The sequence below is a fragment of the Manacus vitellinus genome, unplaced genomic scaffold (assembly GCF_001715985.3).
Source record: "Manacus vitellinus isolate BGI_N305 unplaced genomic scaffold, ASM171598v3 scaffold_16_pilon, whole genome shotgun sequence".
Classification (NCBI taxonomy): Eukaryota; Metazoa; Chordata; class Aves; order Passeriformes; family Pipridae; genus Manacus; species Manacus vitellinus.
Genome location: NW_021939189.1, coordinates 5,788,964 through 5,805,702, shown reverse-complemented (window position 1 = coordinate 5,805,702; position 16,739 = coordinate 5,788,964). Strand labels below are relative to the sequence as shown.

The 16,739-nt window shown below is 40.5% G+C and overlaps 1 protein-coding gene across 2 annotated transcripts in view; it reads left to right on the top strand.

Annotated features, from left to right (window-relative positions):
- Positions 1 to 15,237, top strand: part of MCTP2 (multiple C2 and transmembrane domain containing 2) — a 101,633-nt gene extending 86,396 nt beyond the window's left edge. For both annotated transcript variants that reach the window (XM_018069540.1, XM_018069541.1), the window contains 4 exons: positions 7,729 to 7,838; positions 10,207 to 10,316; positions 12,726 to 12,823; positions 15,057 to 15,237. In XM_018069540.1, coding sequence (XP_017925029.1) covers positions 7,729 to 7,838; positions 10,207 to 10,316; positions 12,726 to 12,823; positions 15,057 to 15,125 — 387 coding nt within the window. In that variant the 3' untranslated portion in view covers positions 15,126 to 15,237. The remainder of the gene's footprint in view (positions 1 to 7,728; positions 7,839 to 10,206; positions 10,317 to 12,725; positions 12,824 to 15,056) is intronic.
- Positions 15,238 to 16,739: the final 1,502 nt, after the last annotated feature.

Sequence of the window (16,739 nt, the reverse complement as noted above, 5' to 3'; positions counted from 1 at the left end):
AAGAGCAGATTAACTCCCTGTACCTAAACTATCTGTCTTAAATGATAGGGCTTAATTGCCAACTCCCCCGTCCTTTCTCCCTTTGCCCTCCCCACATACCAGCATGGAGGACTGTAAAAGATAGGAGAGCTCTGTCCCTTTGGCACAGCTCTTCGGTGGATAAATGCCTTCTCGGATTTGTGCCATCTTGGACACAGAGTTCAGGCTGTGTCCTGTTGACTCTGGGCTCTGTCAGGCTGCCTGAGTAAGGATTGTTTTAAAATTACATCACTGAAACATTTGTTGCCTGCCAGTAAGAAGGTATAGACAAATTACATACAGCTTACATGCAGTAAGTCGTCTAATTGTTGACCATTTCTATTTATTTTATTTTATTTTCTGGTTTTGATAATGACTGTAGAGCTTCAAGAGCAGACAGTTCTGCTGTGAATGAGTGTGTCATAGCACTTGACTGGAAAAAGTCTTGGAGTCTTCTCAGTAGTGTGAATAAAAGTTTGCATCTCCTCCACAACAGACAAAACTTAAATTGCTACTATTTCCAGGTCTGGTAACTAATTCAAAAGAAAATCAGAGGCAAAACTAAATCAACCACAGTTCCTGTGTGGGCTTTTTTTTTTTTGGAGGGTTTGTATCCTGTGGTGAACCAATGTAGCCCTGCTTGGCTAGTGGGGTGTAACAGGGAAGGATCAAATGATACCGTGGCGTTAAGCCAAGTTATTTGGCAACTTCCAAGGAAGGTTTAGTATCTTATGTGTTGGAAACAAACAGAAGTGGGTAAAATAACCAAAGAATAAAAATCCAATTTTATAATGTAGGAAATTCTCTGTCAAAAATAGGTACCAAAGATATACAAAGTTTTATGAACAGAATTCAAAAGGACTCCAGCCGAACAAATTAAAGTCAAATTCATCCAGTAGCAAACAGCTGACATTTTCCATTTGAGTTAGATTCAGCATGTGGAAACCTTCCGTATGGATCTTATTTGTACGGGTGGATTACGATGAAAATTGCATTAATTTTCTCCACAGTAAAGGTCAGTAATTGAAACATGAACCAAGACTCTATTGTGTAAGATGCTATATCCCCATACTTAGGAAAGGTCATTCAAGACAATATCATCTCATTGTTTTCTTCCCTGGAAGTATAAATAATTTCATTAGTTTTTCTTTTTCTCTTCAATGCAACAATCGCAATATAATATTTCAACATCTCCCATTAAAATTGCTGAAGAGAAATGATTGTAAGGACTTGAAAATACCCTGTGATACACAGGGTATGTTCAGACTGACAAGGATCATCCACCTTCTCCACAAAATTTTGGGCAAGATCGTGTCCTAAAAAGACCCAGTGCAGGGGTTGCTCGGACTGTGCTTTGTCTTTCCTTGGGAGCCTCCTGTGTTCAAGAAACTGGAAGATAAATGGTCTCTGGAAGATAAATGGTCTCTTGTTATACCTTATTTGCACTGCATCATTGTCTAGGACTGTTCTTATCCACAGGCATCCCATAAATTGGCACGGTTCTTGTATCAGCATCATGACCCACTCACTCACAGGTGATGGGGTAGCAGAGTGGAAAGGAAGAGCTTGCAGAGGACTTTTAGACATCCTGGGCACTGTGGTATGTCTCTCCTCAGAAAGAAGCCTTAACAGCCCTGTGGCAGTCTAAAATTCTCCCTCTTAGGGAGCATTACCTACCTAGAGGTAGGTGAGCCAACATTGTAACTTCTCTGACTCTCTGGAGAAATATTAAGTTAGCAGTAGACAGGTCACTGGACTGAGCACATAAACCTCAGGGAGTCCTTGTCCCTTAAAAATTCCAACTATTTAAAATTTTAAATTTTATTTTGAATAGGCCAGATGTATGAATAGATCTGTCTTTCCCCTGTACCCCAAATTGCTAAAGGTCATTACCTAGATTATAGATGATGATCCAGTAGTTTAAGTCAAATCACCATGTGATTGTTCTTAAGTCTCATGTATTTCCAGGAGAAAGCACTTATTTTGACAGAACTTGTTTTCTTTCCCCTTCCCTTTTTTAAATCAAAGGTGACTGATGACTTTTTATCTCCATTCAGGATTGATTCCCTTTGCTTCCCACGCACATGTTCCTCACCTGAATGGTGTTTTATTCTGTTGTGAATGCCAGTATTGCTTTAAAACTTGTAGCAATGCCACTGGACTGTGAGTTACTTTACATGTCTCTGAAAACGTGAGCAAGTACAGATAATGCTTCTTAAAGCCCCTGCATTTCACGCCTGTGCAAAGAGAAAGCAACAGAGTTATGATCTAAGGCTTTTCACATAACATTTTTCTTGGGTTTGGCTTAGGAGACTTTTTGCTGGTCTCCTGTGCACAGATGAAATTCATCTAATGTAAACAAAGAAAGTGTAAGCATGGCTAAGCGAGACATGAAGTGGTCATCTTCTGCCCTACAGGCAGTGTTGCCCAGCCTTAGCTGTAGGATCATGTGCTATTGCTTTTAAAATGTGTCCTTTTAAGACCAATGCTGCTTTCCTTCATACCAGTCTGAAGTGATTCTATTGGCTCTGGTGGAATTATTCCAGATTTCACACCTTTTTAACTGAGAGCATAAATTGACCTGTATGTGTTGCATTTCCTCTATTTGGTAATTATTTCAAGTACACTCAGATTCGCTAAATTTCCACAGGCAGGCACATTTGCAGCATGGTGTTAATAAACAAAAAGATCCTGTGATGCACAGTTTCAGGACTGCACGAGGCAATTGCTCAGAGTTTGGCAACCATCCTCTCCGGGTACCCGTCCTCCTGGAAGTGCCGAGCAGCTCCCCTCGACACGCAGCAGACATTGCAGCACAGGGCAAGACAGTGACTCAGCAAGGCAGATTGCTGGGTTCATTTCAGCCGCCTTTGGCTCCCACCGAAGGCAGGATCCAGTTCAAGGTTGCTGTGGTGACTGTTTTCAAAGCTCTGCCTGGAATTCATTTTAGCTACCAAGAGACTGTCTGTCACTCCATGGCTACCACCTCCCACAAGAGCTTCATTCTGCTGCTAGACTGGAGCTGTTAGTGGAGTGTTCCCTGCAGACAATAGAGGCCAGTGGTCTGCTGTTTATACCCAATAAAATCTTTCTGGTTTCAGAAGTTCTTCATGGACGAGTATTTTGGCCTTAAGCTGTTGTTTGGCACAGGTTTTTCTGGACACCGGTAAGGTCAGAGTTTTGTAGTCTAGCACAGAGCAAGTTGCAAATTAAATCCAACTTTGGCTAACTCTGCTTTTCTCTAAATAAATACAGCATGTTTTGTTTTGTTGTTTTTTGTTTTGGTTTGGTTTTTTGTTGTTTTTTTTTAAAGCAGAATAATAGTGGAGCAAAAAGCAATGCATGTCTGAGCTGTTTTCCTTTCTTTTCACTTTCCATCAATCCTGTTCGTTGCTAATACAATGAGGAATTAATAACTGGTATGTCAGATAAATCCCGGTAAAACATTGCCGTAATGTGCTTGCAGCAGTAGCATAATGAGACAGCTACTGTAAGAAAGCTAATCCCAAAAGTTAGGCCAGCCCAGGGCTTGGCAGAGTAATTCTTTCAATCTCTGAAGATATTCATGATTTTCATTCCTGACTCAGTTGGCTGTATCCTGTTTTCTTCTTCCTTTTGCATTAATCCCTATTTATGTTTTCTCCTCCCCTTTTCCTCATCTTTGCCCCCAAATGTTCCTCAGCTTTATATATTGAGTTTCCCTTGGCACGCCAAAAATCTGCTGATGAATACCACTTGTTTGAAAGTTGCATGCAAGATTTTTCTACGAGTGTTTTATATGAAATCCAAGTGAGCAAGAATTTAGAACTTACTCGTGGCTTCAAGCCTAACTTTTAGTTGTGTGCATATGATATTTGCAGTATACATCAGAAATACCCTTAGAGAGTAAAAATTGTCTATGTGTTTGGAGCACTGCTTACTGGTTTGGATGTATCCAGAGGAAAAATATCTGCAGGATAGATTTAAAAAATAGGAAGCAGCTTTCTGTAAAGATGAAAGCTATTAATCATTGAAACAAATGATCAAAAGAAGTTAGGGGATCTCCACCATCGAAGCTTTCAACTCTGTAATGGATGCTTGGCTGCAGAAGAAGCAGTAATGGGCAGTATTTGGTCTTTGTTCCAGAGCAGACGATTGAAGAATTTTTCCTTCAGTCTCTTCCTCCACAAGTTGTATGATTTTCCCTTGCAAGCCCAGCTCTGACCATTGTAGCTCCCCAATCGTGAACTGCTGCTCTTGTGCTGGGGTTGTCCTCTCCTGGCCTGCCCCATATTCCCACTCTTTAAAACTCTTCAGCATTGGAAGTACCTCAGTGTTGAGGTCGCATGAAGGTTTCTTTTGCAACTGTCCCTGAATGGAACTTCCCTGGAGGGAAGATCACAGAGCTGTGGTTACCCTTTGAGTGTGTTTACATGCCCCTCTTAAAGTGTTACGTATTTCAGAAACAGGAAAATCTAGAAACCACTTCCAGTATGGCAGAGGTTTGGTGTCTTCATTTATGAGTTTAAGTTGATGTGCATTAGCTGGACACAAAAGACTTAATTTATGAAATTGCTGGGTCTTGGTTGGTGTTGTTTTATTTTTCTTCCCCTGACATGCTTAATCTTTTGTAAACCCCCTTTTGTGGTTTTGTTCAGGCAATTAATGTAGAAATGAAGGTTTTTTAAATCAGGATATGCAAGGAAGATTTGAAGCAGCACACTGATTATATAATTAATTCTCAGTTGTAAATTCATTTTGATGGAGTTAATTCTTTCCCAAAGGCCGAAGACTAGTTTTGGTCCACCCACAGTGCTGTAATCAGCTAAGAAATAAAGAAGAAAAAGGCCTTGAAGGAATGGAATTTTTGCGACTGGTTTTAGGGAAAAATTGCCAGAAACGGAAAGGATATTTTGTTTTCAATTCAAACATAAGCTTCTGAGCTGTGATTTTGAACCATGGATATCCAAATCCTGTTTTCAAGCAGCACAATATATTGAGTTCAAAAGAAAGCAGAAAGGAATGATACTTGAAGAGGCTGGAGAAAAATTATCTGAGTGGTGGGATCTTGCACAGATGGGAAAGTCCATTTAATGGAAGATGTATTTAGGATTACTTTTTTCATCTTCCACAAATATGGTAGTGTCCAAATATAGCTTTCTCTGTGACAGTTGCCCATTTCCTAATAAATAGGGGCCAGTGACTGTCATCCTGATGGACTCCTACTACTTCCGACAGTGCTTTGTGAGGTGCTGCCTTCAGAAAGCATAAACAACACTCCAAAATCTAAATAATTTGAAAAATCCCATTTGCTGTACTTCATTTGTCTGCTCTCTCTTGCTTAATCAGTGACCTAATAATCCTGTAGATGTATTTAGTCTGCAGGTTTCTAGAACAAAACAATAATAACAAAGAAACATTGACAAATTCCCAGGATTTTTAAATGATTATGCACATACACTGTAGTACATACTGCAAGGACAGTTGCAGCCTATTTTACTCTTAATAACTGATTTTATTTACAAGGCTTTCTAATCTCAGTTTGTCTCTGCCTTTACATTGGTTGGTCACATTTTATATTAGAAGTTGAAACCATCACTGTCTAGGGGTGATTTTAACTTGCACGCCAGGTAAGCACAGGCATGTAGTTGTCATTATAATCTTTGGAGCTGGTAGTTCATGTTTTATTTTCCTACTCTGCTTCATGGCTGCAGCAGAAGTTGTGTTGTGTTGGTTAAACTGCGTTATCACCACATCTCTAAGCTCAATCGAAGATGTGTAAATGAAGTCAGCATGATGCAGATAGAGCTGACAGATGATCTGCCTTGCAGCTCGGGGTAGCAAGAGTAGGCTTGCCCTGCAATATCACTTTATTTAAGTGGTTTCTTTACCCCTCTGTCTGAATTTGGACAGAATGAAATTCCCACTGTCTGGTTTTCCATGAACTGTTCTCCAACTTTTACTTCCAAGTTTGGTGGAAAAAAAAACCAACTGTGGCAGAGGGACCACTGTACCACTCCAGTGAGTGAATAGTTAAATATAATTCCAATGTGTCATTTACATTTGAGCCTAACGAGGTTATAACTGGAGCTGTGTGAAAATGACTTTTTTGTGCTATTTTCACATAAACTGACTATTTATTTATTTATTTTGTTCTGGGGTTATTTCACACCCCAAGGGTTTCATTTTTGTTGGTTGTTTTATTAATGTAAAAATACTCATTTTCACACCCAAATGTGTGATTATTTAAAAAGCTGCTTCTATTCATTGTGCACTCACTTGCAACCTAAAGGCAAATATTCAAATGTCTGGAGCTTGATAACTCCATGGTGGTTTTGGCTGGCTTTTTAAAATCAGAAATTACTGGGGAGAGAAATGGGCAGTAAGTAATTCCAAGTGTTATAAGAGCTATACTCCCATGCCTCTCTTTCTCAGCATCCAAGGATGGGTCAGAGGTTATTCCAGCACATGCTGGAGTGTGGTGCTCTGTGTCAGGCACACACAAACCTTCTCCCATCACGGTAGTGCCAAAAGGCTGGAGCAAGAGCCATCACCTCTGTGGTGCTGTGTGACTCTAAGTAGCCTCTGACCTTCTCCTGCATGGAGATATAATGTGGATGACAACACAGAGGCAGAATTGCAGCCGTGTTGATCCACACGTCTCTGGCCCTCGCTCGTCCCCACCCACCCTTTCCGCTACCCTGACTGGTAAGGACCATGGAGAACATGGATACAAAATGCTTTTTACCATCACCTCCCCTCTCTGGGAACCAGTTGGTTAAAGCACAGCTTAAAATGTCTTATTTTTGCTAAATTGGCCTGATTTTTGAGTGTCTAAAAGTGATGTAAAATCAGTGTCCAGGACTCTGCGTTTTGTAATAAGTGAATGTTTTGCTGATTTCTCACTAGAATATCTGCAACCACACCAATTTGCATGCCTGTATGTGTGTTAGATTGCTGGCAAAGAAATGCTGAATGCTGATAATTGTATACTGATTTTCAAGCCTGATTTAAGTCATTTTGATTTTTAATTCATTCTGTGCTTCCTTTTTATTTCTGCAGTTGGGTAGTAATGTCCTGTAATGTTGTTGCCTAAAATAAGCAGTAAGAAACAAAGTTGTGAGATGGCCACTGTGAAGGGAAAAGGACATTTCTTCCTTTGATTCTTTTTTTTTTTCCAGTAAAAGAATAAGTCTCTGTATACAGAATGTTCAAAAAATATTGCATTCACTATCTTGCTGCTAATTTATATACACAAAACAGCATGGCTGTGGGGAGCCCAGAAAGCCCAGAAAAGTGATATTCAGAAGTTCTGCACAAGAATATTCTTGTTCTTGAGGAGCACTGAGCAGCCAGCACTGCACATTGGGAGTGCTCAACACCTCTTCTGCTTTGGGGTGAAACTGAAGTTCTTCAGGGAAGTCCTGGTTGAGATTCTGCAGTTGATTTGCATTGGAAGGTGAAGAAACCTCTACCCATGTGTTGAGGAAAAGGAAGAAAATAGGGATCTATATTTTCCATCTATATTACATACGATTAAAAAATAATGTTAATTGTATGTGATAAACCCTGAGTGTGTGTTCTTTCCTTCCTTCAGTGACATACTTGAGTTCATGGATACAACAGCAGTTCTGGGAATCTTTCTTTGTTCACATATCTTTGAACATCCGCGCAAATACTGAATATATTAAAAAAAAGTTTTGGTTTTCTGTTTTATTTTTTGTGTGTTAGGAATCTGAGAAAAAGGGGCTAATTGACAGAATCCACATGGTCCAAGAGATCATCATAGCTGTTCAAAGCATCCTAGAAGAAATAGCATCGTTTGGAGAGAGGATTAAAAAGTAAGTAATAAATTTTTTATTGCTTAACTGTGATTTGCAGTGAAGCAGAACCAGGAGGACTAAGGTGGAGCGAATGCCTTGCTCCAAAAATGACTTCAAGGTGCAGCAGGTTATCCTCACCAGTCCCACCACTGCTGCTTCTCTTACAGTCATTTATTCCAAAAACCTTTTCAAAGCCTAGAGAAGAGGTGAAGCCAAGTGCTTTACTGATACCTTCCACAATTGCCTAAATTTCTGGTCTTATTTGTTTGTGATGGAGTAGGGAGTCATGAATGACACAGATACTTCTTGAAGATGTGGGCACAGAAGCATCAGGCATTTCTTTTCACTCTCATCACAGAAAGTAGGTAGGAACTGATGGTTGCTTTTCCCACGCCCTCCGTGTCCAGACCTGGCTGCAGGGGTTACCAGTCACTTATGTCTCTGGCCAATGCGTTGATGTTCTTTTCTCTTTGCCATTTTGAGCTGTCTGCTTCCTGCTGGTGCCACAGGGAAACCCAAAGGGGGTTTTCAGGGTCTCGTTGCAAGGGGAGGCACACAGTGTATTACTGACCTTAAAACGGAGGGAGGCGAAGAGCCTAAAAAAAGAGAAAAAATCCCACACACAAACACACACAAACTTTTATAACTCAATCTACTGGAGCTTAATTGACCCACATTGTTTTCTGTTTTGAACACAAAGTGATGGTTTGTGATCGAGCCACACTTTAATGAGGAGCTGGGTTCAAGCTAAAAATACAGCAAACGCATGTGCTGTGGTTCCATGCCTGACACCCCAGCTGGGGTGGAAATGGCCCAAAGATGTATTCCAGTCTATGAACAGGGCACTGTTCTGCCCAGCTGCATGGCAGGAAGGCTCAGAGCACTTAAACACTATTAATTCTTGTATTCATTTTGGTAACAATGGTCTTAAAGAACACATTGGGTATTAATGTGGAGGCCCGATGTAATTTCAGAAGAATTCTGTTGTAACTCAACAGTGATGTACCATTAAAAAATTGCTATCAAAGTTTTTTTGTAAGTGACAGACTGAATTGTGCTGCAGTTTCCGTCTGTCACTCCAGTTACACAATCATAGGGAGTTTTCTCTGAATTGAGCTATTTTGCTATTTTTTTTTTTTTGCTTAAGCTACTTGATTGATGATGATGGGTCCTCTCCCACCTATCTTTACTTAATATTTAATACGTCTGTTGAAGCTTAAAAGTAATTCTTATAGCGTCCTATTAATTTTATCTGTCAAGGGAAGTTTGTCTTATTTTATAGCCTGATCAGTGGTCCACGTTCATTCTCTCTTCTTCCTACTCCCCGTCATTGTGATATGATGAAGTTAGCAGGCAGATTGTGAGAAACAGAGATGCCCAGATCTGTAAATCCATCTAACTGGACTAAAATCCATGTAACTGTGGAATAACTGGCATTATTGTAGTCCAGGTATCTCAATATTTGTTGTATGCCATAGGGTTATGTCTTATAAGGGCATGGAGGGACAAAGTAACTTCAAAGGTATGTTAGCAGTAGCTGCTCACCTTAAGTCCGTCATTGACTTACAAATGAGAGGTCAGAGTGAAATAAAGTCCTGTTTTTCACTACAATGTTGTAAAAGTCTGAAATACTTTAGTAACTGAGCCGCTCAAGAGTACTTCCCTTGGGAGAAATCTGATGCAGATTGTTGGAATGCAGAAGCTTGGACTGCTGCTAGAATATTACAGCTTACTCAGACCAGCCTCCTGTATACAGTGTAGTAAGGAATTGTTGAAAATTTAAAGAAATAGAAGCAAATTTATGTATACAAAGAGAGATTTATATAAAACATTATTCCCTAATGCTATACAGAGGAATTACTCTAACTGCTCTTTCAAAGTTTAGCATCCTAATTAATCCATTCCAAGTTACCATCAGGGTTGACTCTGGCTACCTGCCACGTTTGAGTCGTGCACTGACACACATCTCATGTCATCTCCACTGTGGCCCGGTGGAGCCAGCTCTGATGGCTCTGTCTGCAGATCAGATAATCCACCCATGAATAATGAAGAGCTGACTGGTGAGCAGAGATGTGAAACAAGTGCGACACGTAGGAGAAAAAACAAAAACAACTCACTTACATGCCTAACAACTTCACTGAGCTCCCCTGGGCTCCTTTTCTCTTTCCTTATCGTGATATCTGCCTCTCAGATATCTCCCTTAATCCATTATAACATCCAGATGTAGGAATCTGCTTATCCACCTTCCAAAGTGTCTGCAATTTATGGCATATCTGACTGTGCCAACCACTGCAAAGAGGTCATTAAATTATTATTGGGTAGCAGAGTACAAACAGTGTCCAAGAACAGAAATGTTGAGAAGGATTGTTTGTTTTTTTCCTTACAGCACATTCAACTGGACGGTGCCTTTCCTCTCTGTCCTGGCCTGCTTGGTCCTGGCAGCAGCAACAGTTATTTTGTATTTTATACCACTGAGGTACATAATTTTAATCTGGGGTAAGTACTCCACTGTGTCGCATTTATATGAGATTAAATACAATATATGTCTACAGGATGAAATCAAACAAGCTTTAAACAACCTGTTACACAGACAAACAAGTGCTGTTGCTTAGAGGTGAATAAAGATGTTACGAACTTCTTAAAATTACCATTTCTCCCCCCTTGGTTATCCGATAATTTGCTTTTCTTAGGGTTCTTTATAAGTTTCCAACAGCACTGCAAGAAGAGCATTAGCCTAGATAAGCTACTTTCAGTGTTATTATTCTTCTGCAAGAAAGTAATTAGCTTCCTGGTGCTGTAACCCCCCAGCTGGGAAATGGTAGGAAGTGGACAAGAAGTGTTTTCAGAGCTGGACCACGTAGACCTGGACCCCAGGAGCCTTTTGGGTCTGAATATCCCTGCAATCAGAACAGGCAGTGTGCCCAGAACCCAGTGGGAGACCCTGAGCATCTCCTTTTGTCATGGGTCAGAAAGCATTTGTATGAAGATACACCATGAAGTAAAAGAGGAGCTTTTAAAAATTAAAACTTTCTCAATGGTGTTATGAAGAAGTATAAGATCATCTTTTGCTAAAGGAGGTGGCATTCAAGGGCATGTAGTCACAGGACAAGGGGGAATGGCTTTAAACTGAAAGAGGGTGGGTTTAGATTAGATATTAGGAAAAAACTATGATGGTGATGAGTCACTAGTATAAGGGGTGGATGCACAGTCCCTGGAAGTGTTCAAGGCCAGGTTGGATGGGGCTTGGATGAACCCGGTCTAGTAGAAGGTATCCGTGCCCATGGCAGGGATGTTGGATTGAGTAGGTCTTTAAGATCCCTTCCAACCCAAACCATTCTGTGATTCCAGCTGCTTGAAGACTTTCTACATCTCCAAATGGCCTCCTGTCTTATTTAGGGTAGTGACTTTTATCTCAGCCTTGAGGTAAAATGGTTGAGAATATTGTGCAGGTAACCCTCACTGACCTGTGGAAGCTTGGCCCTAGTGTGGCTCTGGGTTGTAGGGACCTCCTGTCACCCCTCCAGGGCTGAGCCATCTGCAACTGTCTTGGCTCTCCTGGATGTAGAAAAGGGAGGGAATGAGAAGGTGGCAGTAAAAAAAGCCACTCCTGGGCAGCAACAGCAGCCAACAAAAAACAAATAAAGCATTAAATCAAACAAAAGAAAGGGCAAAAGGAAAGGAGAGAAATTGCTGGGAGTAAAAAGTTCAGTAACAAAATATTGCTGTTCTTGTGTGGAAGACATGGTGGGTACATGAAAACTATACATCCGTTCAACATCATCTAGAGTGACAGGGCCTTCAAATATGATACATGTTAAACAACTACCCTGTGGCAAGGCCTCAAAAGACCTTATGGTATTTTCTGTTTTTTAAAAATCAGGTACACAGAAAATTGTGTTGTCATTTTGCTACAAGTATGTGGCTTAAAAGCTGAATCTTGGATGTGAAGCAGGTACATTTCAGGGAGAGGAGAAGGCTGGAGCAGCCTCCACATTCAAAATCACTTGCAGGGAAACCACTATGAGATTTTGGACAGGGGCATGATGGAATTGCATGCTGTATTATGATCCTCAGAGACAACCAACATTTGAATTTTTTTCTATTCTTTAAAATGGATTAGCTGATTTTCTTCACCTAGAAGAAGACCTCATGCAAGGCAAGAGAAGAGCTCATGAACTCCACAATAATATGAACATTAGACTCCCATAGATCTACTGTCCAGACTAGGGATCACCTCCGACAGCTGAAGCTTAACTAAGTCCATGGAGATGGGGAGCACAGTTGCTGCAGTTAGCAAGCCAAATTATTCACACAATGATCAAAATAAAGTAAACCTTGTGAAAAGTTTTTAGAGTTTCCCACAGCATCATAATATGGCCAACTTGTCAAATGTGGCTCTGCAAAGAGGGGATAAGCTCTGAGACATGATGGGGAAAGGAAGCTTTCATTTTGAGTAGAAATGGAAGGAAAAAAAGACCTTTCCCTGCCTAGTTATTTTCAGAGTCCTCCAGTTGCCTGGGCAAGAGGAGAGGCGATATATTTGGTCATCTAGGACAGCAGATTTAACAGCAGTCTTGTTTGTAAACGTGTGTATTCTCTCCCAGAATATCCCCCAGAAAGAATTCATGCTGCAATCTCTTTTCACCACCTTGTTGGCAACAGATGATGCCCAAAGCAGAGAAATACCTTTATCAATAATGCCCTCTCCGTCCTCCAGGAGGCACTTGCAGATGATTCCATGTGACAGGGAACATGTTGTGTGACTTTAAGGCACTGTTTTCACACTAATTTTTACTTGTGAATCCCTCTTCCCTTTTTCACCTTGCCTGAACAACTTAGAGGGGGAGAGTACAGAGGGGTTGCATTATTTTGTTTGCCTGTATTTTTTTTCCCTTTTCTTCCTAGGCATAAATAAATTTACTAAGAAGCTTAGAAATCCCTACGCCATCGACAATAATGAGCTACTAGATTTCCTCTCCAGGGTACCATCTGATGTTCAAAAGGTAAGTAATGAATGGCCACTGCCAACGGAGGCCACGAGTGACACTGAGAGCGGCCGAGCGCTCCGCTTGGGAATACAATGGCAATGCACTTTTGAATAAGGGAGATAAGGAATGGGGGAAAATCCACAAAGGGAGGGGGGAGAGAGGGCGTTAGAAGAGAGGAGAGCCAAAATCCTTTGTCAGAAGGATAAAATGATTGCAGAAAAATTATCCTGAAAAGACCTACTTAAAAAATGATCTGGAAAATCACTCAGCGTGGTTACTGAACTATGGTTTTCGTCACCTTTCTGCTCCGGTATTGGTATGGAGGGAGGAGAAAAATAGTCTCTTTGATAGAGATAACCATCCAAAAGGATTTGCTGAATTCTCCCTTTTCTCAAGGTAGGGGGAAGAATGGGGGGAATTATTTCTGTGACTTTGTGCTTGAGCTCCAAGCCTCCTTTGGACAATGCCCTGCTCATCTTTTTCTTTAAAGAAAACCTTGAAATGTGTATAAAATTCTCTGCAGTTGATCAGATCAATCTTCTGCCATTATGGAATTATAAGTTTTAATCTAACCAGAATCTATCCTCCCTGAATTTCAGTCAAGTCTTGTCTCTTCTCCTATTCTTTGAAACAGCAACAGTGTCTTCAGTAATCTCGCCTGTCTTCCTAGAAATTATTTGAACAATAAGTCCTTTAGAATGTCAAGATCTGTTTATTTCTCTTGGAGGAGGGAAAATAGTCTTGCTGGGTAATGAAGCCACACGATATAAAGGATTCTTTCTTTTGTTTTAATCAACTGGAGTCTGTGTCCTCAGGCCCTGATCCTGATGCCCTGGATCCCACTGACATTGTACTTTTCTCTGTGAATTGTGGCACTTTCCCTGTGAGATGCTCCTCGGTGGGAATAAGGGAATCATAATCTCATGTATGGTGACTTTATGCTGTTGGAGACAGAAATATAATTGCTCACATGCAGTGTCAAGGCATCTGGTAGAAACAAGGTTGGGAAAAGCTTCTGGTGACATTTATCTCAAGAGGCCACCAGATTGGTTGGTGGCAGCACTAATAACTGGAAAGAAATCTCACCATAGGTTGGTGGGAGGAAAAATGCTAAACAGGAACAATCATGGAGACATTAGGCTTCAGTGTAGTTTTGTTTTTTGTCATTGCTCTTGTAGAGGCCACTGGATTTGCAGTGATGGTTTGCATATGCCCTTTAAGTGTTTATGTTTAAAGATAAGCTACTTTTCTATTTATGCTTTATTTAACATTTACATTTATAACATTTCCTTGAGTGGTTTCTATCATTTTGGGATCCTTTGAGCTCTCCAAGGAAAATGATAACCACTTTCTATGGGAGGAATGATGAAAGTTCCTCAGATAGGACAAACCTTGGAGTTTTCTACTAGTGCTAAAAATAGTGAGGCCAAGTGACAGCCACACTCTAGTGAAAAGTCATCCATGGAAGCTCCAAAGCCCCTGCTTTGTTTTACATGCTATCAATGCATCAGCATTTCACTGGGGTACTGCAATGAGTTAGAAAGTACTTCTGTCTGTACATTTGCCATTTACAACCCACATGTGTTGGACAAAAGACAGAAAAGGGGTAAAAAAGATGGCATGTTCAACCAAAGTTTCCCCATGATTTCAATGGGAATACTTTTCTCTACCACAACAGACAATTTGGAGATTACACAATCCTTTGCAGTTTATCACATGTGTTTTAACCATTATATTGTATATGAATTTGTTTTGGAAGGTGGAGGTAGCTTTGCCCAGGTTCTATTTGGGAGAATACTTTCCTTTTTTGGAAATGATTAAGTACATCAACCTCCCAAGGTCTGTGTATGGTTTTGAAAACTGTCATCTTACTGTCTATTGGGATCCACTTGAATTGAAACTCCTGAGAGAAGTTTATTAAACTTATAGGTTAATGCCAGAGAGATAAGAAAAACAACTCCCAAACCAAAACAAACCCAAAAGATCTACCCTAAGTTGCTGAAATCAGGTAGAACCCCATGTATCTCATTAGAAAAATCTGCTTTTAATATTTTTGTTTCAAGAAATGATGCATGACTTCTCAAATCCTTCCTGCAATTAATCCCCCATGTTCCTGTGTTTAGAAAATGATTCATTACTTTTGAACCTTCCTTAGTTTCCCTTGGTTTGTCCTCAGGGAGCCATTAACACACACTGTAGTGAGCTAGAGTTACCTAACTGCAAACGTCATGTCTATTTGTTTTTACAGGTGCAGCATGCTGAATTGAAACCATACAGCAGCTCCAGTCCCATTAGGAGGAAGCGGAGTGCGCTCTAGGATGCAGCGGGATTTCGGAATGCAGCATCTCCCTCCATCCACACGCATGTGCACACAAGCTGCAGCCCTCCCCTCCTTCTAGCTTCAGAACAATAATACTAGAATCACTGCCACAGGCTTTTTTTTTTTTTTTTTTTGAAGATGTGTTTTTTGATAAACACCTATGCTGGGTTTCTTTTATGGGATGTCTTTTTGGCATGGAGTCATAACCCGAAAAAGAGCAAGGTGGAGTGTATAAATTAGCTTGTGGGGTGGGGAGGAGGAGAATGGGAGAGGATGGTGCAACTGCACCTTTTATTTTTCTTTTTTCTTTTTCCCTTTGATTGCAGAGACAAGGCTGGATGTGGCAGCACTCCCTGTTTTATGTAGGAAGAGATAATTCCGCTTAGTGTAGCAGATCAGCTGAGCTGATGTGAGGAGATGCTCTGAACCAGTTTTTAACATATCCAACAGATTTACATTAAGATATGAAAGCTATTCTTTTCTGAGTTAAATCACTGTGCCTAGAAAGGTTTAAGCTCTGAATTAACGAGTCTTTGATACCCATCTTCTGTTCAAGCAGTGTACATTTTAGAAAGTTTTTTATCATAATTAGCAGAAAGAGCTAGGAGCTCCAACAGTATCTCAATATTTCATCCAGCACTTGTGGGTTTTTCATTTTCCTTTTTTTTTCCCCTCTTTTTTTTTTTTTTTTTTCTTTTAAAGCCCACCCTGTGGTTAACTGTTTGGATACTGGAATCATCAGAGATCCATTGCTGGCAATGGATGCATGAAAACCTTATGCCGTGAAAGGATTAAGAGACTGTGGAAAAGGCTAACTCACTGACCTGAAAAGACTCTGTTGACTTGCCTTTTATAATTCCATCTCATCAGATAATTTCAGCATTGCTGTTGTTTTCCTGTCTAAATCCAGAGGGGTCAACACTACAGATCCAAGAGAAAAAAACACTTTATAGCCTTAAAGAAATAAGTACTTGTGCAGAAAGAGAACCCTGTGCCCAAAGATGTGGTTGTGCAATAGTCTGCAGGCTTTGGTCAACCACTGATGTCTTCTTGTAGTCTTTCCTGGTGGTTCACAAGGAGAGGACCAGAAAGTGAAGTCATATGGAAACTGAGCAAAGACAGAAGAAAGGACCCCTTATTCTGTTCTGAGGAGAATGTGATTTCTTGCTTGCTTACCAGTCTTTTAACTATTGTGCTTTTGCTTTATATATTTCACATAACCAGCATTATTCAGATTGTTTGACTGGGGTAACTAAAACACAGAATCATATGTAAACCTGCTTAATTTTGGTGATATTGTAGCCCTTGGTCCTTTAGGTGCTGTAGGACATTGTGGGAGTGACTTGCCACTGCAAGAAGTCACTGCTAGCACAAGAGCTGGAGTTTTCTTCTTATTCCTAGCCAGGGGCTACCACCAGCATCCCCTGTGGTAGTTCACAGAACAAAGAAATAAAGAAACCTTAGAGACAGGTTTCTTTTTACCAAAAAATTAATTTGGAAGTCACCTAATAAATGGGTGGGTGATCCAAATGGAGTTGTGTGTGCTTCTGTGGGCCTGTTGCATGAATTTGAAGAAGGAAAACTAACAGCAGAGTATCTTCCACTGGATTA